General features: G+C 39.8%; 1 protein-coding gene across 8 annotated transcripts in view; it reads left to right on the forward strand.

Annotated features, from left to right (window-relative positions):
- Positions 1–163: 163 nt before the first annotated feature.
- Positions 164–25,879, forward strand: part of LOC137198718 (sodium bicarbonate cotransporter 3-like) — a 47,856-nt gene continuing 22,140 nt past the window's right edge. For 4 of the 8 annotated variants that reach the window (XM_067612620.1, XM_067612616.1, XM_067612619.1 and 1 more), the window contains exons 1-7: positions 164–316; positions 17,738–17,819; positions 19,356–19,505; positions 21,789–21,927; positions 22,729–22,889; positions 24,007–24,195; positions 25,212–25,595. In XM_067612620.1, the coding sequence (XP_067468721.1) occupies positions 275–316; positions 17,738–17,819; positions 19,356–19,505; positions 21,789–21,927; positions 22,729–22,889; positions 24,007–24,195; positions 25,212–25,595 (1,147 nt within the window). In that variant the 5' untranslated portion in view covers positions 164–274. Of the gene's footprint in view, positions 317–9,407; positions 9,593–17,737; positions 17,820–19,355; positions 19,506–21,788; positions 21,928–22,728; positions 22,890–24,006; positions 24,196–25,211; positions 25,596–25,879 lie in introns of those variants that run through there. The other 4 variants (XM_067612618.1, XM_067612617.1, XM_067612622.1 and 1 more) reach the window with 4 other exon arrangements.

The following is a 25,879-nucleotide window of genomic DNA, read 5'->3' on the forward strand; positions in this document are numbered from 1 at the left end:
CACAAAAAGCCCGCTTGGGACTTTGAGGCAACAAGGAACTAGCCCCCAACTCCATCGTTACGTTCTTGGATTTGATTGGCTGAAAATGCCGGCTATTGAAAGCGTATTGGCAATCCATCACTGTCAATCATTATGGAGGCGTGTCCTTACGGCGTCGTCAGGGAAAGCACAGCCAACCCTCAGTTCACTGAAGTGTCACCGAGCCCGGTCTCCTCTGCACATCAACCGGCAAAAAAAACAGCTAACGGTGGGCAGAAGACTGGCAGCAGGTGAAATGGAAGAACCTTCGGAACAAATGAGGCCCCTCTTGAGAACAGTAAGTACCCGCACGACACAGATAACCGTTAGCCCGCCGTTATATCTGTATGGCTCTTTGTCCGGGGTTACCCCTTGTTTGCCAAGCAGCCGGAGAAGTAGTAGGGATGCTTGGGAGTCAGATTCAGTGAGGCACCATCCGGCGGCCGCTATTGTTAGCCGGCTTTCTAGTTCTGACACGTGGCATGGGTACAAGCTGTGTTCAGGTCCCTCGTATAAGCGTTTATTAAAATATACAGTTTGTAGGAATGTGTTTTCCTGGCGGTTTTTAGGTGTTTGGCTCGTCTTCAAGGCTTACTAGATATTACTTGCTAGCTAATGAAATATAGCCGGGCAAGCCTGTTCAGTTAGCGTTAACGTTATTACCGTTAGTACCTGAAGTTAACGCTAATAAATAAATGTCATGTTAGCTGACAAGTTTGGACAGCGTCGTTTGTTCAAGCATTAAGCTTACATATAATTAGACATGATAAGCCTCTGGTGTTGTCTGAGTAGGTCTGTCAAGTTTATAAGCCTGTCATTAATTAACTTAACGTTAGCTAACGTTACTGTATATACGTTACCAGTAACGTTACGTTAGCTTTGTGCCGTGGCTTACATCCCCTAATGCTCAACAGGTTCACCAGTCCGCTTCTTGATGTTCTTTGTCCCAGCAAGACACTTGGTAAGATCTGCTGGAACATTTTAGAGCACATTAATAAAAGGCTAATTTGCATATAAAATGCGCCTAAAATAGATCAGCGTTGTTGTGACAGGAAATGCTGCTAATTTTGCTGTTGCAAGCTTGTGAAACGAGAAGAGGTTAGACTTGGAACCGAAAAAGAAACCATTTCCCGCAATATCAGACACGTGAATTACAGTAGCTGACACAGCAACTACCACATTCTTGTCTTTATGATGTTTTAACTGAGTTGTGGGTGAGTGTACACGAACATCCTGTTTGCTAGGTGTAACCTTACAGTCACACATGAGATGATGAGCATCAAACACACAGCAGTGTTTAACAACCCCAAAAAAGAAACTGGTTACACTGCTAAGTTTAAAATGCACAGCCAGCTGACTGGCTTGGTGTAGGGTTGTCCACTACCATGTGTGTGTGTGCGCCTATATGTATATGTGTGCATGCATGAACATGTGCATGCTTCTGACGAAACTTGACCCCTGGCTGCCCAGTGAAAAGGAGTCGCTGTATAGCTGCTAACTTCATTCCCTCCCTAGGCATGGAAGTCAGGAAGACAGGATCCCTTGGGAAATAATCCAACTGCCTGATGCATAATGATTTCTCTGGGTTCATTAACTGTTAACCCATCAAAATTCACACAGTGAAGAACACACCATTGTTAAACTGTGAGCAGGACATTCAGCCCGTGCGTGCATGTTTTAAAGAACATGAATCTGGTTTTAACAAGACACTTTTGTTATTTTCAGGCTGGTTGACCACTGTTATTGTCAGGAGTCTGTAAAGGAGTCTTTGTTTGTGGCATTTGGAGAGAGCTACTCGAAGGCATCGATGTTTGATGAGCCCCAGTGTTGGAGATGAGGTTATTACCATTTCATAAAGGAAATGGCAAAGGAAACAAGCAGCTCTTATTATGGCCAGGTTTTACTTGTTTAACCTGTATTGTGTGTGCTTAAGTCAAGGCCCATGGGCATCACATCCTTTTCAGTCAGGTTGAGTTGGTGGTGAAAGGGCTAATGATTTTCTGACACAGAAAGACAGTAGGGTTTTAATAGCAGTTGTATAGTTCCTTTTTAGTTAAGTTGTGTATTAGCTCTGTAATGATTTTAAGACAAGCATTCATTTTCAAACCATTCAGGACGTTTCTTTTTCTTTTATTTGAGCCTAATTGCATTATTTTCTGATGAACACAACATCCATAAGGGGTGAGGAAAATGAGGCTTGTTTAAATTCTTTTGTGTAACGCAGCCTCTGTACTGTGCTGTCTTGAAGGTAATAATCATGTGCAATTTATTTTAAAAACTGTCAAGCATGGTTGTCAAGTGATAATCACAGTCAAAACTCTCATAACTGATTCCCATTTTGTTGTGTTTGGTCATATTTTGCCTAATACATTTTCACCCTCATCTCTGTTTATAGATTACAGTAATTTGGCTCAACAGTAGTAGCTTTCATTGAATTTTTCCACAGGTGTTTGCCAGCTTGCCAGTAAGAGAGGGATTTGTACATCCTGCTGTCCCACTACTGAAAGAGGGTTTGAGTCCTGCCAGTATGGGCTCTATGACCTGAACTATTATTGGCTCAGCACTTACTGCCAGGGTTAGTGAGTGTTTCATGAAGCTCTTCTGTATGGCATTGCTTTTAATGGGTAATTACACAGAATGAGCCTCCTTTCCAGTCAGAGGGTGCTCTGTTCTTTTCAGCAATATTATTCTGATAATACGATAAAAAGAATTAATTCCTACTATAATCAGCTATAGGCTAATCGGGAACACAACAGAGAGCCTGTGCACGATGTAAACAGAGAGTGTAACTGCACAGTCTACTTTCTATAGGAAAATATAAATGTACTCAGAATGTATGATGTGATTAAACAGTACCACAGGCCACAAGCTTTTAAGTGCTTCTCAGAGGCAATGACTAGGTCCACTACAGGAATTAGAAAATTACACAGTTGGGAATACCATTGCCTTGTAATTTTTTGACTCATAGAGAAAGTTTTATTTAAATCTGAGAATGATTCTGGTTAGCTAGAGGAGGGCAATCCAGTTTGCATGATCATCTCTGTGTCTCATACATATTCTTATACAACACATTTCAATGCACTTGGGTAAAGCTACATACAGTATGTCTTGCCCTTAGTCAGATGTCCATCAACAGGAAGGGGAGTTTTTCTGACTGGTGTGGGGATTCAAAGCAGCAACATGCGGTCACAAGTCTGTTTTTCTAGCTGTCAGGTTACTAATGGGAGGTCTTTGATTTGAGCCCTATTGATTGACTAAAACACTGACATTTTGAAGCTTGTGTGAGCACAGACCAATGTCATTACAGGTAATTTTATGAATTTTCTGCATTTAATTGTTTTCAACTCTGATTTGCACTCCTCCTACACATTAGTTTAGCTCCTCACAGAGTGTACAAAATAATTGTAATAATTTATTGCTGTACCTGAATTAATCAGATAAGAAAACATGATTTGTATTTGAAGCCCACCTTTAAAAAAAAAATGTAAAAAGTCTAAACCCAGTATAAATGAAAGCTCTGTAACTGTTAATAGTCCAGATGGAAATCAATAGTGGAAAAAGAACAAGAGGTTAGTGAAAACATATAGAGCTGCCACAAACAACTATTTTTCTATCGATTAATCTGTCGACCGCTTTACTGATTAGTCGTTTAATCTAAGTGATTAATTTTCCTCCAAAAAATCAAATTGACCATTTCATTTAAGTTAATTTTATTTTGACAACCAACTGTATGTCTTTGTATAATGTAGCACAAAACAAAATGTAAATAAAGGTTTACATATTAAAGTGCAAAACTGTAGGTTTAAACTAGCATCTCCAACATGATAAAAATAAATAAAAAGAGGATTATTATTTAAGTCAGTAGTGGAACTCCAAAAGACATCCACGTTTCTATTAAACCCCTTATTAAAGGGGCCATATTATACCCCTTTTCCACAAGTTAACACCATTCCCTGGGGTCTTAATAAATGTATCTGACATGCTTTGGTCAAAATACCAAAAGAATCAAGCACCACTGCAGCCTTCTCATCCTGTCTAAACAACCCTGTTCAGAGCAGTGGTTTGTGTAAATAAACATAGATTTTGCTGTGATCTAATTGTAATAAACGGATCAAAAGGATGCTGAAATAACTACATCATGATGTCGATTTGTAAAAAGCCTTAATTCATCCTTTTTCAGGTCTGTCTGCAAGACGACTTTTAAAATGCTTGTTTTTTGAATGGAGATCAGATCGATCAGAGCTATGCTAACATTGTAGCTGCTCTATCCCCACTCAAAATAACGTCACAAAGGCATAAATATGGCAACAATGTTATGTTTATACACATAGATATCGACATACTGTGTAACTTTAATATTATATAAACTCACCAGCATTTAAGATGTTTATTATTGATGACAGCAGCTGAGGTGGTGTGTGACTCCGGTCCTCATTTTCTGGACTAGCTCTTTTCTTGGAAACTATGTTTCCAGCTGTGGGGAAGAGAGGCTCAGGAGGTGTAGATGTTGCAGGTGTATGCAAATAAGACCAGAACAGCCAGAGAGGGAAACCTTGCCTCATTTGCTTTCCACCACTGCAGAGGATCTGTACTTTTAAGGTAGAGGCTCTAAAATCTAGAATCTCTTCTCTCACTGAATGACTGATGACATCTGCCTCATCCCCATTTTCATTCTGGCTGGATATTTCTCCTGAGTCCGACCCAAGCAATGCATCCAGCAAAGACACAGACCTCTTCTCTGTAACGCTGATATTAGGGCCTCTGTGGTATGCTGCTGTCGCTGATTCTCTGTCACTCTCCTCTTTGCTTCTAGTGCAAGGGCTTGCACTTTCACCTGCAGTTTCAGGCTTTCTTCTGGATACAGGAATTTCAGTCTGCGAAACCTGGGATCCAGGGCAGCTCCAATTACACTAGTGTTTGTAGCATCATCTTTGTAGGCCATCTCAACCTCCCAACTTGTTGAGATTTCCTGTGCTGCAGCAGCCTTAAATTCCTGCATATGTGTGTTGTCAAAGGCTGCATTCTGTGTTGACTTCATCAGTCCTTTAATGAGTGCACGTAGAGAGGAGAGGGTCACATATGACTCCCCACTAAGATAAACAGTAACACACTAAATGGCTTGAGCGCTTGTTCTAGCTCCTCCAGCAGGCTCCACTGTTCAGCTTTGAGGTCATGGAAATGCTTTCCTCTTGGTGTAACGTCTGTGTCTGACAGAGTTGCTCTAACAGTCCACTTCTGTTCTAGCAGGAGGCTGATCATAGAGCTATTCCATCTTACACTAACATTTTGACTCAGTTTGTGTTTAGGGTTGCCCGTTTTGCCCGCTTTGAGCTGGCAAGTTCACTCTTTTTAAAATGTTCCACCAAGCACCTTGCAGCGCCAATTGCTCTTGTAATTTGTGGATTCTACAGTGTATGATTTGCCACTAGTTGTAATGTGTGGCCAGCACAGCAGATTGAAGATATCCCATGCCTCTCTTCCAACAAATTGAGGGCTGCTACTACATTAGCTGCATTGTCATGCACAACAGTCTTGATTTTACTTGCAGAAATTCCAAAGTTCTCAGTTGCGGTTTCAGTTCAGGATGCAATATTCATTGCAGTGTGTCACTCTTTGAGTGGCATAGTAGTCAAACTATAGCTTATGAGCTCCCAGTCATTGTTAATAAAATGGCAGGTTATGCCGAAGTATTCCTCTGTGGCAATACTTGTCCATGCATCTGTTGTTAAACTGACCATGGAACTGGATTAGGACCGGGCAAGTTTGACTTTCTGGAATTCGTCCTCATATTTCTTCTTCATCATGTTGGTGAAGCATGTTCTTTTAGGGAGAATGTCGCCTGGTTGGCATGTTTTAACCATAGCACGGAATTTCTCATCTCCTACTATTGACAGGGGTCTCATGTCTTTGATGATCATGTTGAGGACACTGTCAGTAAGAGCTGTTGCAAAATTGTGGTGAGCAATCCTTCTTTTTCAGGAATTTGCTTACATGGCTTTGGCTTTTACTGAGAGCAAGAGAGAAAGAGAGGAGAAAAACAAATACATCATAATTATTTAACATATATAATAAAGACAGTAATATTCCCTATGTTCCTTTAACTTACACCTTTAATTATAGTGATGACAATTATTCAAATGTTATCTATTTTATTTATGGCATTCCCTACACAAAGAAAAGTGCTCAAAATAATGGCATAAATAAAATAATTAGATAAGGTAGATGTCCCAACAAGCTGCTATAAATAGACGTAACTAAGCATTCATGCTAAACTCAGGACAGAGGAACATTTCTGGTAATTTTGCACTACCTCAGTGAAACCTTGTGTTTTTGGCCACTGGATATCTGATATTGGCTTCATGTCAGTGGCTAATGGTAGGGGAAAATTATAAGAATTGTTCCTCTGTCCTGACTTTAGCCTGAATGCTAAGTTATGTCTATTTAATAGTAGAGTGAATATTATGGCACAGCAAAAGCTCTCCCTACTAATGGTAATTTAATAAATGTGATTAGACAACACTTACAGTGGTTTCGCCTTTTCTGGCGGTCCATCATCCAGAATAGCGCCTGTGTACTTTCTCCTCAGGTGCTTGTGCATAGTGTTAGTGCTGCTGTGGTATGCCATCAAAACTTTTTTTGTTGTGCTAATTTTAAGTACACCCATACTTTCGAAGGGTTAGGGTCTTTGGAAACTTTTACATGTAACCTCTTTCGCCACTGAGTCGGACTTGGACTGTGCTGCAGCCGAACATGATTTAAAACTGAAGTGTTGACCACAGTGTTGACTGGAGCCGACCAATGACTGGAGCCAAAAATGACGACTGACGTCATGCACACAGCATTTAAGTAGTGATATTGAAGAAAAACATTCGTTACAATGAATTGAAGCGTTTTGGGAATCAAAAAGGTAAATTCATAAAAATGCGTTGATTTAAAATGTTGATGTTGATGCGTTTTCAGCATTGACGTCATCAATTACATCGACTAATCGTGGCAGCTCTAGAAACATACAAGCCAGAAATACATATTTCATGACTGAAAAAAATGTTGGTCTGATTTTTTTTTCTTTTTTTAAATGGGGAGCCATTAACAAAAACTGGTCATAGTACCTCATTGGACCATAATACATGATAAAAAATATCATAATAATAATAAAAATATAAAAATTTTAAAATTAAAATAAGATAAATAAAATGAGAATGCCATTGACAAAAATCTGAAAGATGTGCTTTTTAGACAGTCCCTAACTTCAGCTGGTAAGTTCTTCTACTGTCAAGATGCCACGCTTTAATATCAGAACATGAGGTAAAAGTAGCACCTGTGGAGCATCAGTCAATCATCAGTTCAGAGGGCATCATCTGTGCATGTCCAAATAATGTATTTGTATCCGTCTACACCCCTAAGTCTACAGAGAGGATATGAAACCTCATCTGATTACAGGAAAACTTAGAAAACTCATCAACTCCATTAGTTTGCTAAGTGGTCTGAGTGTTGATGGTTGCATATTAGGGGAACTTGATTTCTTGGTGGGTCATGATATAAACTGGTAAGGATAATTGGATCTAAGACTTTGAGAGGTTAATCCTTGTCTCCAAAGCCTCTTTCTTGGTTGTGTAAAAACTAGGAGGTGCACACGCAACCCTGTGCCAAAAAATCCTCCTGTCCTCCCATCTTACTAGAAACTTTAATTATATATATTATACATTTCCTGTAGTCATCTTTTATCACCATGTCCAGAGTCTCATGTTTCTTCCTGGATTTATTCCATGGAGGCAAATCTTCTAGGCATACAGTAGTCGTACACTGTCTATATGCAAATGCGATAACTACACCCTACTCCTGTGCTATTGATGGCTTCCATGAATTTTGGGGTTTTTTAGGACAAGAATTACACAAAGTTGCATTTTCATAGACAGCGTGATAGCGGAAACAGAGCACTACAGGATGTATGATTAAACTTGAGTAAGAGAGTCAGTGCAGTTGCTTTTAAGATGACTGTGAAGATTCACCGTCATCCAGGTCATGGTTATCGAAGGAAGGTTGAATCGAGGGCAACTGGACCTTGATCCAACCCTCCTAGGATTTGGTTTTAAGGCAATTACTTATCCTTTACGTAATATATAATATATATTTATATTTACTTACTCCTTATATGCTGAATTTCTTTATGTTTGCGATTAGAGTTGTGCCTAAAAAGTGCATTTGAGTATTTTGTTCCTACTGGAAATGAGGAGAAGCTGTCAAATCCAGTCCAAAGGTGCCTACCACCACAGACCTACACTGACACTTCTTTCTCCACAGATATATAAAATACCATGAACAGGAAGATACATTGTCCAATAAAATGTTTGGTAAAAACTTGAGTTTAAATCCAATTCTTTTCTTTCATTCAGGCTGTGCTGATTTTTCCAATAACATAACATAACATAACATAAACATGACTCTACCCCTCTTCACTGGATGTACATTTTATCTGCTGCCCTTGGCAGGCCGGGACACTGGATGTAATGCACAGCTATAGTAACCAGTTGTTATCTGTACTGTTCATGATAATATTCCCCTTTGTTGTTGTTTGAGACATGGTTGACACTTGGTAAAGCAGTTCTGGTAAAACTTCTTAGTGGCTATCAGAAGGATGCTGTTGTTGTTCGTCAACTCTGTAGTCTGAATGTGTTCAACCCCATGAACATTAGCACAGTGCCAGTATACAAAACTGTATGAGGTCAAAGCTGCAAATTATTGTGTAAATGATAAAAAAAATCAATTTTGTACCACAACAAAAGATAGTTAGCTGCATGATACTAGCGCATATGGCCTTGCTGTTTGTCTACTCTGCACAAGAACTCTGGCCAGTCAAATTTTCTTGGTACTTCAGCTCCGTGTAGGTTCAGCTGTTAGGTTCCAACCTTTCTATTTAATTTCACCCACACTTTATATTGAACCATAGTTCTTCGTGAAATTACAGGTTGTCGAAAGACATGTCCAACCTTGAGTCTATGATAAGAATTGTGAATGTCAAATTCAAAGGCACAAAGGCATGATGTGGAGTCTTAATGAATACACTGCTATCTGGCTTTTTTCAACTCATTGCACCCTCTGAAGAATGCCAAGCCAACGCGTGTGCTTGTTTCTATTTATCTGTGCTGGGAGTGGCTCTTCATTTGTGACCTGAATACCTCAGCGGGTGAGCATTTGTATGTCCTCCAACTGTGTGTGTGTGTATGTCCTCTGTGTGGTTGGGTGTATGTGTGTGTTTTTAAGCTCTTGGCTGGGCGAATAAAATATTCATGGTGGAATGGTGGGATTGGCTGCTGAGCAAAGAGCGGGCTGACAGGGTAGAGCAGAGCACTGTGTGTTCTGAAGCAGCTTGCTCCCTCTCTCTCTTTCTCTCTCTGTATAAAGAGATGAGCAGAGGAAGAGGGAACAGACGAGTGCGACTGTGTCTCTGTTAGTGCTTAGCTCACATACGTTCTACAAGAGAGAACCCTCCGATAGAAGAAACTGGCTAACATCCCTGCTGCCTTTGCTTAGGATCTAAATGGACGAACAGAGTGAAGGGGAGCATGTGCTTACGGTACATCTGGTCCTGTGTGTGTGTGTGTGTGTGTTTGTGTGTGCCCAACTGTCGTGGTCTGCACTTGAAAGGGATCCAGTAGCTGTGTGTGCAGTGTTTATAATGGTTTGTCCTCTTGTGTTTTTGTGATGTAGAGTGGAGTTGTGGTCTGTGCTAACAAATGGGGCAGGTGGTGATTACATTGGCCAGAAGGAAAAAAGGTGTGAGGATGAAGGAGGATAATGTGAAAGAGGGAAGCTGTTGCCTCATTAGACACGCCTCTCGAAATGGAAACATTTCCCTTTTAATCTTTAATGATAATGAAGGAGTGGGACAAGGAGAACAGGAAGGAAGAGAGAAGAGTATCAGGGAGAGATGGGTGAAAATGGGTCTGCCAAGGTAGCTGAATACAAACAAGATGCCTGCTGTCAATAGAGATGATGTTTATTGACTGAAGTGACATGAAATGAAATGCTTGCTTCCATTCAGTCTAGCTAAAAGCACTGATGGCAAAAATTGATATGCCCAGATTGGGAGCAATGAGCGAGAGGGAAATTTTAAAATCAGGCACACATAAAGAGAAGGGAAAACATTTGTGAGTAGTTATAGGTAACCAGTACTAAATTGGTACTGGTTCCTGACTGGTCAGTACCAAAATATTGATAAACTTCTGGACAAATGGTGCTGCTGTCGGTATTTATGTAACGTTAATTCATTCTAACATAGTAGGCATTTTCAAATTCCTAACCGGTCCCCAATGATGACAAAGCTGCTGGCGTCAGGCGATTACATTTGACGTTGTGTAACTTCGTGTTTACATTCTGTACTCTCCAGTCATGGCTGACAGAGAAAAACATTCAAAAGTGTGGGCTCAATTTACTAAATTTAATGCAAATGCAGCCAAATGAAATATCTGTTAAAAGGTAGTTGCGTCTCAAGGGGGTAACAACAGCAACCTCATGAAACACTTACAAATACAAAATTATATAAATCTGAAACAGTGCAGCGTGTTTGACTGCTTTAGCAAAGCGGCTGCTGTACCTACATCCTCAGTGCAGCCTCCTCGCTCCGATGCTGATGGGATTTGCTAAACTAAAAATGCGACTGTCTCGACCTCATCAAGTAAAGGTAACACTCGTTATCGATATAAAAATAAGTCTGTAGTTATTAACTCAAGACACAGTTAGCATTGGTTTTAAGCACTTCTTATTTATGTTCCTATATAATCCCATAGACAATGTCAGTCAAGCAGCAGCCACAGCTTATATACATATATATATCTATATATCTATATATCTATATATATATCTATATATATATATATATATATATATATATATATATATATATATATATATATATATATATATATATATATATATATATATATATATCTTTATGTTTATACATATATATATGTGTGTATATAGGAAACTCAGGAAACTATTAACTTATTTCTGCAATTAAGTAATAATAAAGTAACTGTTGAATCCTTTCACATCTTTTCATGTCATGTCTCAAATACTAGTATTTGAGAGTATTGATATGTATCAGTATTGATATCGGTATCGATAAAATCCTAACGATACCCATCCCTATTTGTGAGGCAGAGATCTTTGTGTTTATGTGTGTATGTCTGAAAAGACTGTGCATGTTCGTTCCAATGGAGACTATTTGAAGTATCTGTTCATAATGTTCATAATTTCTCCAGAGTAAATGATCTTCCTAACTGTTAAAACTAAGGGATTTAACTGCATCTTCACTCAGGAGACATTAGGTATACACAAGCTTGTTAGCTGCCCTATCCATATGTGGTGAGACTCCAAAGATGGGAAGGATTGAATGGCTAGTCAGCAAAAGTCAGCAAAACATAGCTGCCTGATCAACTTGTTATTGCTATTTTTGTGTTCGCTTTTGTTACTCAGCACCTGTAAGCACAAATAGATGCATGTGCCTTCCTGTAAAGACTTCACATGATACATGTACATATACACTGAAATGTACATCGCTGTTTGTTAACAGTCATGTGTAAGTGCTCATTGTCTATTTCTCTTTCTTTGTTTTCAGATGTAATCAAATTTGTTACATAATTTTACATTAATTGGCAGTAAATATATGTTGCTATTCTAATCTGTACTGTGTAAATATGCATTTGTTTCTGTATAACAGAGAGATATTCTGTAATCTCAAGGGACAGGTCTCTCACTATGTAACACCTCTCTTACGTCAGTCTCTATCGATTGGACCAGAGCCGAGCAAAGCAAGGCTGGCAAAGACCTGAGATTAGAGGGAACCAGGCCTGTTGGCACTTGTCTGGTTGGCTTAAGAGGTGCATCACTGCTATGTGTTTAAATCACTCCCACCCGACAGATGTGAGGTTAACCTACATCTTGTCAAACAACAATAAAATTATTTCAAATGTATCAAAATGTAATGCGTTACTTTTTAAAATTAGTACTGTAGTGTTCAATTCTGGTGAAGTTACAAATATGCAAATATTTTCCAACAAGCACTTAAATAAATGTTTGTAATGACTTGTAAGTGTGGAAAGCGTCGGACATAATAACATGCACATCTGTTCTACATAATATTAAATAACATAATTCAGCACAATCGTAATGCCATAAATGTTACAGCTGTGAAGATTGTAATGTTATGTTTTCATTAAGACTGTATCAGAGGTGTGAATTGAGTAATTATTGAGGCAGCACAGTGCAAGGTATCATAACATCCTATTACATGCATTTATCGGAAACAACACCACAAAATCTAGCCGCAACAAATACCATAGAACTTAGACACTATGTTGATGTCTGAATTCCTTAGTATGTAGCACATCCTGTGTGTAATGTTTCCATCGCCTAGCAGCACTGTCCCAGGATAATACTTTTTGGCAATGAGCTCATACAGAGTTAAGTTAAACTTAGGTTTTTCAAAGCTGTTTCAAGCATTGCCATGTTTATATATTGATCACAAACACCTCCATATACACACATAAACAGAATTTCACAAGACTGTCCTGACCATACCATTCGACATGCCCACTTAACTTTAACTATCCCTTGTTTAGAGAATGCACACATGGTAAGCCTTGTGTTCACTCTTTAGGTTTGTGTGAACCTTAAATCCCCCCAACCCTGCATAAAACCCAACACAATGCTGATTTTTACCACCTAAGCTGCTGTAAAAGCCAGGGAAAATCCTCATATGCAGATACACTCACCGTAATGTGCCAGCCTTTTATCCGTTATGGAAAAACTATAGTAGGTAGTCAAGCTTTCTGTGTTTGTGTTTTTAATTAATGTGTCCATGATGTATTGCCTTTTATATTATCTGAAGAGCAAACAATAGGTCTGTCTCCCTTTATTAGATGCTTTATTAATTCACAGAAATGCCCCTTGACCAGTATTAGACTGCTGCAATAAAGCCCCTGGAAACATGGTTAAATATTTGTGACTAGATAATGTTAAAGTTTGAAAAAAACAATATTATTTAAACACTTAAAACTTCAGATCAGATATGAGCCCTACCCACTTCAAACCACTGAGAGGAGCTCAAACAAAGAGGAATCTCTCACATGAAATAACCAAAACTTCTAATTTTGGGAGAACATTGTGCGTTATGTATGACACCATTGCTCATATTAAGAAGCTGATTTGAGAAAATAGGTTTTTGATGCCTGTAAAAGTTGAATTCAGATTTTGCCAGTCATTGGATGGCAGAATGTGGCACATCCTAATTAGTAATGTTTCTGTCATGTTGCAGCACTAATGTCTCAATGGAGAATAAAGCTCATACCACTGTTTAAGCCCCCCTCCACTCAAAAATGTATGCTTATTGTTCCTTCAGTTGGTTTAGCCTCCAGAAGGCTGTTTTCACTTTCATCTTCTGAAGGAGGAAAGTTTCTCTGTGCTTACTGAACATCTCAGTTTAAGGGGTGGGGCTATGAGCATGATTTATGACATCACAACTAGTTAGGAGGCTAACTGTGGTCCAGTATACAACTTACACAAGTGTAATGTGGAAACCTGAAGCCCCGTAGTGCACATACACTGAGAATGGATCTTAAAGTTTTCAAGTGATGTTTCCATGAATCTCTGTATCTTGATTAGAGGTGTAATGGTTCCCCAGTTTTGGGGTCACTGTTCGGAATGTTTTCGGTTTGGCAGGGGAAAAAAAGAAAGGAAGTGAAAATAATATTTTTATCCTTTTATTTGAAAAATATAAACATCTAACAACGGCTCATTGGCCAAAACTATTACTGAAACAGTTTAGTTGTGCTGCAGTGGAAAATGAAAACAAACTTTCTGTTTCCTGCAAGGAGTCAGGACACCTGCTGACAGCTGTTTTATGCTGATTTATGGTTGCTCAGCACTGGTTTTTACAACGTGTTGTTTGACCACATCAGAAATCAAATGTGATTATAGTTGTTCTGAACGGCTTCACTCAAAGCCTGAGTCAAAAGCGAAAAAGAGGAGAGGGGGAAAGGGAGACGTGATATTGTTTGAAATACAGGGATAACGGCGCATATTATAATAATAATGGCGGCAGTGGCACTACATGAGCATGGGTAACCAGGGTAACTTGGCTAAGCCAGCGAGCATACATCTATGAGCATGCTACAGCTAAGTGGTGCACTGCCAAAACGTTCTGGGTGGAACTCAAGTGTTAGAATTATTGTTCCACCCATTAGAGTAAGTGGATTATTAAAGTATTTTGACAGTAATTGTTTGCGTCAGGGAGCATACCGAACCAAGGAAAGTCGTGTACTGAACCAAACATCCTGTATCGAACGGTTCAGGATGATTACATGAACTGTTACACCTCTAATCTTGATCATTAACTGGGATTTCCTGTATAGTCTAGTTAATCCACTGTCTGGATCTACTTAGGTTTGGTGGCATATTTAAAACAACCACAATGATCACCACTGGACACACAAGGTCTCTCTGGCTCCACATATGTAAGAAAACAGGGCTAGGCACATGTGGTCTGTTTTTTTTTTACTGGATAAATGAGGCCAGAGATGCATCTGCCTTCTCTCAATAGCCCCCGATTGCTGTCACTATATGGTTGCTTTTCTTGGGAAGAAATGAATCTTACTCAGCTGGCAATTCTTCTGCCCTCCCCACTGGCAATGCTCCTGTAGCCCAGTCACAGCTGTGCTCTGTGGCCATAATGGCCAATCACCTCCCTGGCCTGGGGACTGCGGGTGACAGAGTAGGAGTTTATTTTGAACAAAGCTATGTGACAGGTTGCATCATGTGCTCTTAAATTGTACCAAGCAACGTGGTGTTAAGGGCACAAAAGACTTTAACACGTGCCTATACTTCGCTAAACAGGCACAACAACAACATGCATAAAACGCATGATAATGGATGTTAGTATGTAAACAGGTGTTGCACAGTGAAACAGATTTATGTAAGTGGTATTTTAAGAAGCTTAAGAATAAGACGATACTCATGAGACATATACCAGCGTTGTTTGCTTTGCTTGTAAACATTGGTTCACGTGATTCTTGCAGAATGGGAAATTAGCTATGGCCACTAGCCAAACTCTGGCTAAAAGATTTACTGTGTTAATTCATTTTGTTTGACTTGTTCCATAAATAAAATCATATTTAATATATTACAAGATATTGAATTTTGTTTTGACCCTGACAATGCTTAGGTTTTTGAATTGAGTGGGTTTTTTTTCCCAATACTACACTAGAGTGCTTTTTTCAGTGCCCTTCAACTAAGAAATCAAGAGAATTTGTTAAACTTTCCAACTAAAATATGTAAGATTAATAAACAAGCTAGTAGTGATTTGTTCAGGTGGACATTTCTTTCAGTTCTCTGTCCTGACTTGATTGCAGCTTACCATGTGTCTGAAACCCTAGACAGTTTCCAGTGCTTCTCTGTCACAAGTGACCATCAGGATTCAGTCCAGTTTTAGTTACCCTTGGTCAGTTTTACCTGCCCTTGGAGTGCTGTGGGGAGAAGATCACCAGTTCCGAGGGACAGATAAATTTCTTGCTGCTTTTCTGCCTCTCTGCAGCTGAATTATTGCCGCTCCTCATCAAGACACTGTCAGAGAGCAACGCTGCTCATTATCATGCAAATCCACCAGCAACTGAGAAACACGCACACACATACAGACACACACACACAGGCTTACAAGTGCACACACAAACACAATCACAGATGGCATCATTCATTGTAGGTGGGGTTCTAACAGGGCAGTGATTATGGTAATATATGTGCAGAAATCTGAATGTCATTGAAGACATGCTTATAGTAGTACATCAGTAATGAAACAGGGAAAGCAGGAGATGGACAGTACGTGCTTTCCATCAGAATGAAATTTCTGTGTGGTCAGTGGAGATGACTGGCATGTTAGAGCCAAGATACGAGAGGCCCTGATGTCATCCACGTATCATGTATCCTTTCAGCATGTGGCTAACATCATCATCACCTTTTGTTTCCACTCTCTCCTGCTTGGCAGCAGTGCTTCTCTGTGATTGGTTTAAGAGATTGAAAGAATCCTCCAATTGGGGATTGTGTTGCATCAGTGTTTGTCCATGAGGCAGGAGAACAGCAGATTTGCTTCGTTGACATGCTGTGTCTGTCGATTATATGATATTACTTATATAAAAGACTGAATGTGGCATGTTTAATGTAGTCATTTTGGGATCAACCTACTGTGAGCAGAAAATAATATTTAGTCTCATAAACTGTGTTTTGCAACCTGTCCCAACCTGTTATGAAAACATAAGCTTAAAAAAACAAAAAGCAGGACTAAAAGAAACTGTAAAATAGGATCCCTACTATCAGCCAATCAACTGTCAGAAACTTACTGTCATATACCCCTGATTCAGCCTATTCTTATTAACCTGGCAGTCAGGCAGCATTATCTCACTGTCACCATGTGGTAGTGATATACCCTATATGTCTGTGTGTCTCAAATAGACGTTTCCTTCCTGGTCACAATACATCATGCTGGAAGTATTACAGTTATTGGGACTGCGAAATACAAATTTCTCACGACTCTGGTATATTTTTCAATACACCAGTGCCCTGTTGTTGAAGGGATTTGGCATGGATGCTTGGTTTTCTTTGTTTAGTGTGAATTAAAATGTATTTGTTATCACTGATATGGGGGGGGATTTAGGGGATATGATGTTATGAAGTGGAAAGAAGCCAAGGGAGTCTGCTTTTATTATTTTTTCTGTGGTTGTGGTCTAGAGTGACATCCATATCATATAACATCCATTGCTGTAGTCTGGTGATGGACCCACAGTGACATCTCACAGGACATTTTGTTCTCTTTTGGCCACACATGCAGTAGTAATTGGAGACAGTGTCTCTGTGCCTTAAATGTCCTGGCACTTAAGGGCAGGGAATCAAGGGACCACTAATAACAAGGTTGGTATTAGCTGGGTTTGACTTCTGAAGGTTTATGGTATTGTTTGTGTGTGTGTGCATGTGTTGTCTTGTGCTTGTCTGTCTTTGTGAGTTTGAGTTTCAAACTGAATGTTTTAGCAAAGTTCTGCCTGGTCTTTTTCAAGGGCCGATTAAGTGTTAAGATTAGAATTAGTCCTGGGCTGACTTTGGGATCAAGGTTGAGATTAAGCATGTAATGCTGATGGTTGGTAAGCTGATGGTCCTTGCTCCTACCCTGGTAATTCCCCACGTTCTGCTCCTACGAACAGACTCATCTCCCACTGCCTCACCAACAGATCCTACATCTGTCATTCCAGTTTCCACAGATAATGGAGTAAACAAGGTGTAATCAACCCAAAGAGTAAACCTATCAAATCTGATATCTTTGTAATGAGAGTCTATTATCTGTCATTACCAAATGCGTGTCAGACAAGCTTTTAATATTTTATGACATGTTTTTGTCTACTGGTATCTCTCCAAGACTAACACTTACAGTGGAGCAGTATTTAGTGTCTAATGAGCTGTATACAGAAGTCTCATTATATTGTGGTTTTATTTTTCAAAACATAAAAAGATCACCCCCAAACATATTTTGACTGCTTTAAGGCCATTTGCTTATGAAAAATATGTATTCTGGATACATGATGATCATTACTTATGTCTTTAATTGTGTACCTTGATGTCTATTTTCTCCCTCTCTTCATCTCTTTTGCTTTCTCTCCCTCCATCCTGTCCTTCTCAGGGTCTAGATGAGGAGGCAATAGTTGACCATGGGAAGACCAGCTTCACCCCACACACCAACTATGAAAAGGAGGATTTGGAAAGTAAGTTTAAAGCCACACAGACAAAGATTTCTCCTTCTGACTTTGTGCTATTATTAAGTTATCAAAAAAAATTAAAATATATATTTTAATATTGTAATGTATATCTATTCTTGTTAACATTGTTATTGACTATGTGATCGGTTGATGAATTTAATAAAGTTATTGATAAGATAATGGATGGAGTGTTCCATCTAATGAAGTGTCAGTGCTGTTTACATGTGGAGAAGTGGGACCACCAACAATATTACCACTACAATATCTCCTTTCTTGTCTCTCTATCATCCCCCTCCAGCTCACTGCTCGGTCTTTATGTGGGTCCACCACTTCATATTTTCCATCCTCCATTCAATAATATCTCCATTTATACCATTCTCTGCTTTTATGAGACCACTTGAGTCCTCTGCTTTCTGTCTAGCTAAGCTGTCAGTTTTTTCCACCCTCTCCTTTCATTTTCTGTCTTTTCTATTTCATCCTCTTCTCCTCCTTCTCTGTCTGTTTCTCTCCATCTGCTCAACCGATGTGTATGTCGCTTCTGCCTTCCGCTGAGCGCCACGTCTCAGTTTCATTCCTCCTGGGTTCTCTCTTGAATTGTAGAGAAGTGACTCATCTAAGAAAAATGAGTATTGGCAGAGAATGTAGGGCAAAAATAGGGCGTTTGCATCTCAGAACAGAGTTCCTGTGTGGCAATAACAATAAATAGGGGAAGTTGATAAAATATTGGGGGAAAACAGAGGGGTGAAAAAGTTCAGGTTTTGTAGTCTGGTTTCTTCCTTGTAGGTTATCTGGACCACTCAGAAGACAAATAACTTCTTTCCAATGTTATTTTAGTTGTACTGTATACGATTGTCCATTTGTGGGACTGTGTTACTGTTTTTAAAAGGTTTAAATAGTCAGTTTTATGATGTATGTTAAGTATTTATAAAATGTACAGTAGCAGTTAATTTGTTGAATTTGGAATTCCATTTATATTATGGCATGCCCTCTGGGAGAAATTTGAATTACCGTAATAAATACTTTGTTGGTTTATTTGCTTTTGTTGCTAGCGGAAGCACAAGTCCACAGTGCTGAATTTAGTGGATGAGCAATGAAATAACATAATTTGCTGTTTAAAAATAGTCAAGATTGTACCCATCAGATGTTACAGAGCCTTTATTTGTGAACAACGTGAAAACAACATGATTTCAGTGTAGGTCCAGAATGATATAAAAATATAGCAGTTATGGACCTTTATATACAAAATATGTATTGATTTGTTTTGTCAAACAACATGATAAGAAAACATGCTTTATTTCCAATAACATGAAATTCTTTAAAATGTTTCTCTTTACCACCACTTAGTGGTATTTTTGAGTCAGTTTGTATCATGATAGTAAAGATATAACCTTAATTGTGATTTCTTCTTTTATGCTATTTTATCTTTTAGTATTATTCCAAAATACTATTCTTGCATTCCTATTGTATCCTAATTTTCCCCTTAATTTGTATGTGAGTGCAGGAAAGGTGTCTGAATTGGTATTCTTCCTTTCTTTTCCCCAGGTCACAGAGCTGTCTACGTAGGCGTCCATGTTCCTCTTGGAAGGGAGAGCAAGCGGAGGCATCGCCACCGAGGACACAAACACCACCGAAAGAAGAAAGAGAGAGACACTGAGGAGGGGAAGGAAGATGGCAGGGAATCCCCTTCTTATGGTTGGACTGTGTTCCTAACATATAACACAAAGCCTAAATGTTTTAATGCCCCTAGTTTCAAACAACTCACACACAACTCTTTTTTTTCATTTTCTCTCTCAAAATACCCCTTTCTACTCTTTTTCTATCAGAGCAGTACTGTGCCTTGCATATCTTACTTTTGAGAGCCTTCAGCTATGTTTATTCGTACACTCACAGGACTCGCTTCAGACAATAAGCAGAAACCCTTGCAATCCATAATAGATAGAACTAGCTTGACTCTGTGTACCTCTCAATTTATTTTTATTCGTGGGATTATTCTGGTGCTTGTATTTTACAGAAATTCCTTACATATAGTTTTATTGCTAGTTATACAGTATGTGTTACCAGTCTGTGATGCAATGCTTAGATTGGTAGATTTGAAATGCTACTAAGCTTAAGTTAATAAGAGTAATGGGTTTTTTACTGTTTACTGCCAAACCTCGTTGGTAAAAGAGTGACAGGAAAGGGACGCAAGTATGATATTATGTTGTGTGGAATCAAACCCTCCCTTAACAATGCACAGATTGCTAGTTTAGAGCAGCACTTTGCTCAAGCCTGCTGTGTCTCTCCACCTTTCAAACAGTTCTGAATAAAACATTCAGCTCTAAAAGGCATTAAAGGCCACTGGGATCTAGTCTCTGACAGTGATTGAAGGCTATGACATTTTAAGCGATGACATATGCGCTTGTGTGTTCAGCACCACGTCAGCTGCAAGACTCATAAGCACCCAAACAATGCCTCAAAGTCTATGACGTATTAACTTGTGCTTTATGACAACAGCACCAAAACATTATCAGTTGTTGTCATGTCAAGCATTGAGGGCACTGAGGACATCACGATTTATAAAACAAATGTTCTTAAACAGCAGTCTGCTCTTTACAGTTAGACCTAATGCTGCCGTTAAAACATTTTGAGCAGAGACCTGCACAAATCCCCTATAGCTGCTGAGTTGGGTGGGAATCTAGATTATTGAGACTCACATGCTGTTAGGTGTCCGTCTATTACTACACAAATCTATCTTCTATTTGAATAGGGCAGATGATAATCAGTCCCTTTTTATTTTTGCAAATCGTTGATGAAAAGGAGTTGGCAGGTTTTCCCTTTCTCTTACATCCCATATATTGAATATACATTTTTGTGTAAGTGTAGGGCCGCGCAATATATCGATATTATATCGATATCGTGATATGAGACTAGATATCATTTTAGATTTTGCATATCATAATATCGTGATATGGCATGAGTGTTGTCTTTTCCTGGTTTTAAGGCTGCATTACAGTAAAGTGATGTAATTTTCTGAACTCACTGGACTGTTCTAGCTGTTCTCTTGTTTGCCTTTACATTCTTAGTCATTATATCCATATTACTGATGATTATTTTATCAAAAATCTCACTGTGTAAATATTTTGTGAATGCACCAGTAGTTATTCCTACAATATTATCGCAATATTGATATTGAAGTATTCGGCCAAAAATATTGTGATATTTGCTTTTGTCCATATCACCCAGCCCTAGTTCAGGTTTAGGTGTGTAATAATGGTTTACAGCGGCAGCACCTATATGAAATGAACTGACATGTGCGTAATTCATACCAGCACACCACACAGTGTACCAATGTGCTAACGGAAAATAACGCTTCCTTCTTCGCTTCCAGTCATTCCATTTCTGCCTCCCTGTGGTGTTCAGTCTTGTAATCTGCCATATCTGTTTCCGTTTTTCAGTCTGGTTCCAGATGTCCTGATATCTAGCCTCTAATTCAATCAGACATGAGAAGAAGATTGCTGAAAAGAATCCGAGTTTTCATTATTTTCTCTCATGCACTTCACCTAAAAAGATTTCTCAGCATCAAGACCGCAGATGTGTTTTTCTTTGTGATGCAGAATGAAAAGCAGATACAGTTATATACTGGTCTTACTTTACCCTATCTAGCTTGAGAAGGAATTAGCGCAACTGTGCTGACAGGCCACAAACTCATACATGTACACACACAAATTCTCTTCCACATTCAATCAAACTGGTCGTGAAGTTTCTGTTTCTTAGTGCCATTTCCTCTTATTTTATCTCTGTTTCTGTGGGCAGATATTTTCCTCAAGCTTCCTCTATCTGAATGTGCTCTGAGGAATTTTACTTCAGGGGCAGCTCATACTAAGCATGGTTTATTTGTACCAGAAGGTGGAAATCAAAGCATACATGCATGTATGAGATAATTGTAATCCCTGTAAATACTGTATGACATTTGGCCTTTCCTCACTCTTTGTCCAGACACACCATCCCAACGGGTGCAGTTCATCTTGGGCACAGAGGACGATGACCTGGAGCATGTCCCCCACGACCTCTTCACTGAGCTGGACGAGCTCTCTTTCAGAGATGGCAGTGCCACTGAGTGGAAGGAGACTGCCAGGTCAGAAAACATTTGAAGGGGTGAACAGCATGATGACAACCACAAAGACAATACAGCGTGTCATTAATCTTTTGGCTTTTTTATGAATATTATTTTGTGTGATTTTTTTTTTTAAGAATTTGTGTGGTAGCTTTTCAAAATAATCATACTATAGAATAACCTGATTAGGGGTAAACTGGAAGCCATGATTAGGTATTGGGATCCTATGGCTACACCTAATTTTTAAGGGAAGAGTCTATTGGAGATTTACTTTTCCATAATTTGGTATTTTATCCACATGATTAAAATACTGTCTAGTTATCTGGAGAGACTTGCATTTGGCTTTGTTGCTCTGTGATGTAGCCCTCAAAATCTGCAGCGATCCCAAAACTTGATTTTTTTCAAGCCACCTTCTATTGGAAAACACCAAGATACACAGACCAGGCTCATACCAACCTTAGGTCACAAATTAACAACATCAACAGGGTCATTTTACTGAGAACTTGGAGTTTGAAAATGTAATTGTGACTTGGCTGGCATTTCAAAATTGTCCCTCACCGATAAAACTTGTGTTCACCGAAGGGACAGATTTGGAATATGAGTCACGCAGTTTGCAGTGCTTCATTATCCGCTCTGAAAAGCGAGATTTTAATTTGTATGAGTTACAATGCAGCTGGGCCATATGAGAAGGAGTGAGATGTCTTTGAACTATAATGCAATTCATATTTTATTTCCATGTTAATTACAATATGTGGTTCAATGAAAGCATTTTGATCTGTGTGTGTGTTTGTGTGTGTGTATTGTCTTGATGTTTATCTACAGATGGCTCAAGTTCGAGGAGGATGTGGAAGATGGTGGAGAGAGGTGGAGTAAGCCTTATGTGGCTACACTGTCTCTACACAGTTTATTTGAACTACGTAGCTGCATACTCAACGGCACAGTCATGCTGGATATGAGGGCCAACAGTATAGAGGAAATTGCCGGTAAAGCTTACAGTCCTTTTAAAGACATCTTATTTTCATTCCATTTGTACTGTATTTCTTAAGAAGCATTGTAGTGAAAAGCATGACATGGATAAAGCAGATAATTATTTATTACTCAGGTAATATAATTTTGCCCCAATTATTTTTCTTAAAGCCAAAACACTGCCGCCAAATGGTGCGCGTCAAAACAGCCGCCCCTATTATTTTCTGTGTACAACCCCCACACCAGCAGTGGCTAGGCGTGTGCTGCACCTGTGACACTTCACACCACTGTCCTATTTCCAGCCTCGCTGCCCCTGGAAAAAAATGCATTTTTTTCCAGAGAAAAGGCTGTTTTGTACTTCAATACAATAATACAATTGACTACAGACATTATTTACTAGTTTGGTGCTTGTTTTTCACCGTAGTTTTAACCATTACACTTGTAAATGGTAAATGGACTGTACTTGTATAGCACCTTTCTAGTCTTCTGACCACTCAAAGCGCTTTTACACTACAAATCACATTCACCCATTCACACACATTCATTCGCTGAATGGGTACAGGGGCTACCATGCAAGGTCCCAACCTGCCCATCAGAAGAAATCTAATCATTCACACACATTCTCACACTGATGGCACAGCTATCAGGAGCAATTTGGGGTTAAGTATCTTGCCCTAGGACACATTGACATGTGGACTGGAGGAGCCGGGAATTGAACCGCCCATCTTCCGATTAGTGGACGAACTGCTCTACCTCCTGAGCCACAGCTTGTGCCTGTATCTACAAGACAAAAATGAATTAATTGTTGGTTGATCTGCTGCTTTCAAAACATGATCTCACGGTTCAGATTATTTTTTCAAGTTATTTATCAAAAATATTCAACTACAATGGACAACTCACCCACAGCATTTCATTGTCTGGTGCTGTACACATAGAACTGGAGTTACATCCAGGTAACCACTATATTGACACACTGCAGCACAACATTTCCTATCGGTGCTAGGGGCGGCACTTGACGCGCATCATATGATGCGCCATGGCACCTTTGCAGCAATGTGTTTTCAGCTTTACTATGTTTCAGCTTTACTATATTTACGGTGTTTGTATCCCTGCTCCTGTGTTTGTATGACTCAGACATGCTGATAGACAGCATGGTGGCATCGGGCCAGCTGAAGGAGGACCTGCGCGACAAGGTGCGAGAAGCCATGCTGAAGAAACACCACCACCAGAATGAGAGAAAGCTCAGCAATCGCATCCCTCTGGTGCGCTCCATCGCTGACATAGGCAAGAAACACTCTGACCCACTCTTGCTTGAAAGAAACGGTGAGATCCTATGGTCCACTCGCATTTCTTTTTCATCCACATTTTCCACCATTTGGGGAATTATTTCTAAAGATCCAATGTTCAAATTCTTCAATGCCAGCGTAGAAGGTGGATGGTAAAAGTGAGTAGAAACTAGAATGATCTCTATTGAAATAATTGGCCCCCTTAGTGAAAGAGAAATCTGGGTGCTAAGGATTGTGCTAACGTCTATGGCTGGCCTGGCTTTGGGTTTGAAATAATGACTGTTTTCACTCCTTAGGGTGATATTCAGGAAATGATGCTTTACCTGCACCTGGAGTCAGCATTGTGTGTTTTTTTTTTGACTGGGCATGGCCGCAGTGGTGTTAATATATGTGTGCATTTTCAGATCTTGAATGCCAGCTTGAGGTTTTAAAAATGACAGAAATATGATGTTCTTCACTTCTCTGCCTGTGGTTCTTGATGGGCTTGCATTTTCATGTCATTACACCTGAAATGCAAATTTAAAAGGTCAAAATGATATTTTATGATTGTTGGTGATAGTAATAGCAATATGAAAGATGTATTTCATGTACTAAATGAGTATCTACTGTGTAGGATTTATGACTGGTCTGTCGTGGTAGAGCACAGTGCACTGACATCGTGCTAACTCATCCACTCCTGCATGCAAGCTGAACTGAGTTTCGCCTTACCTCAGTCATGTTGCGTGATTGTTTTGTTTGAGGTTGAATGAGACAAGTTGTTTGGCCCTTGCGGATCCTCCTACATGCCTCACTGAATCATTCTTATTGTCTTCTGCACACAATCATGCTTTTTGCTCACGTTTATGCAAGCATGAATCTCAAATAACACCTCTGCCATGCTCTTGCTGCTCACCCTTTCTGGCTGTGTCTCCTCCAGATACCATCCCTGTGATGTACTCCTACTTCATGTAATTTTCCTTTCTGCTCCATCCCTCTTTCCTCTTCCTCCTTCTCCTTTCCCTCCTTCTCTCTCTCTCCCTTATTTCCCTTTTTTGCCATTGTCTCCTCTGTTAGGAGAGGGGTTGTCCTCTTCACGTCTCTCTCTCCAAAAGCCAGGGGCACCCTCATCTGTCTCCAACCTGTCACAGAGACGAGAATCCAAAGTCTCCATCCTGCTCAACCATCTCCTGCCCTCTTCTTCCTCCAACACTGGGCCCTCCCCAGGCCCCTCACCCCTCGCCACCCCTCAAAATACCCCTGCATCCTTCAGGCGCTCCTCCCAGAGCCCCCCACGCACCCATGGGGCAGGCCCCGGCCCTCTAGGCATCCCAGAGGTGGTGGTATCGCCTCCCGAGGATGACGACCCACCTAACTCTGCAGAGGAAGAGGCAGCATCACAACAGTTCAGCCGGCGAGCATCCTCGGCATCCCAGGGCCTCGAGCTGCTGCCCTTAGAAGGCAAATATCTGTGTAGCCTGCCAGTGTGAGTCACGGCTTGAACAGAGAACACTAGCACTAGCATGAAAGCTCTGCTTCCTGTCAACTTCCAATCCTGTGGCCATCTCATCAATAACCCACAGCAAGGCTCACTCTAGTCAAAGACGCTGTTCCCACAATGTTTTTGACACCACTCTCCTTTTCCCCTCATGATTCTTGCTTCCCTTTCCCTCTCTTAACTTTCTAACTATTCCACTGACCCATTCTTCACACTGCATAGACCTTTTATACTCTGTCTCCCTACA

This window comes from Thunnus thynnus, chromosome 15 (genome assembly GCF_963924715.1).
Source record: "Thunnus thynnus chromosome 15, fThuThy2.1, whole genome shotgun sequence".
NCBI classification, from domain to species: Eukaryota; Metazoa; Chordata; class Actinopteri; order Scombriformes; family Scombridae; genus Thunnus; species Thunnus thynnus.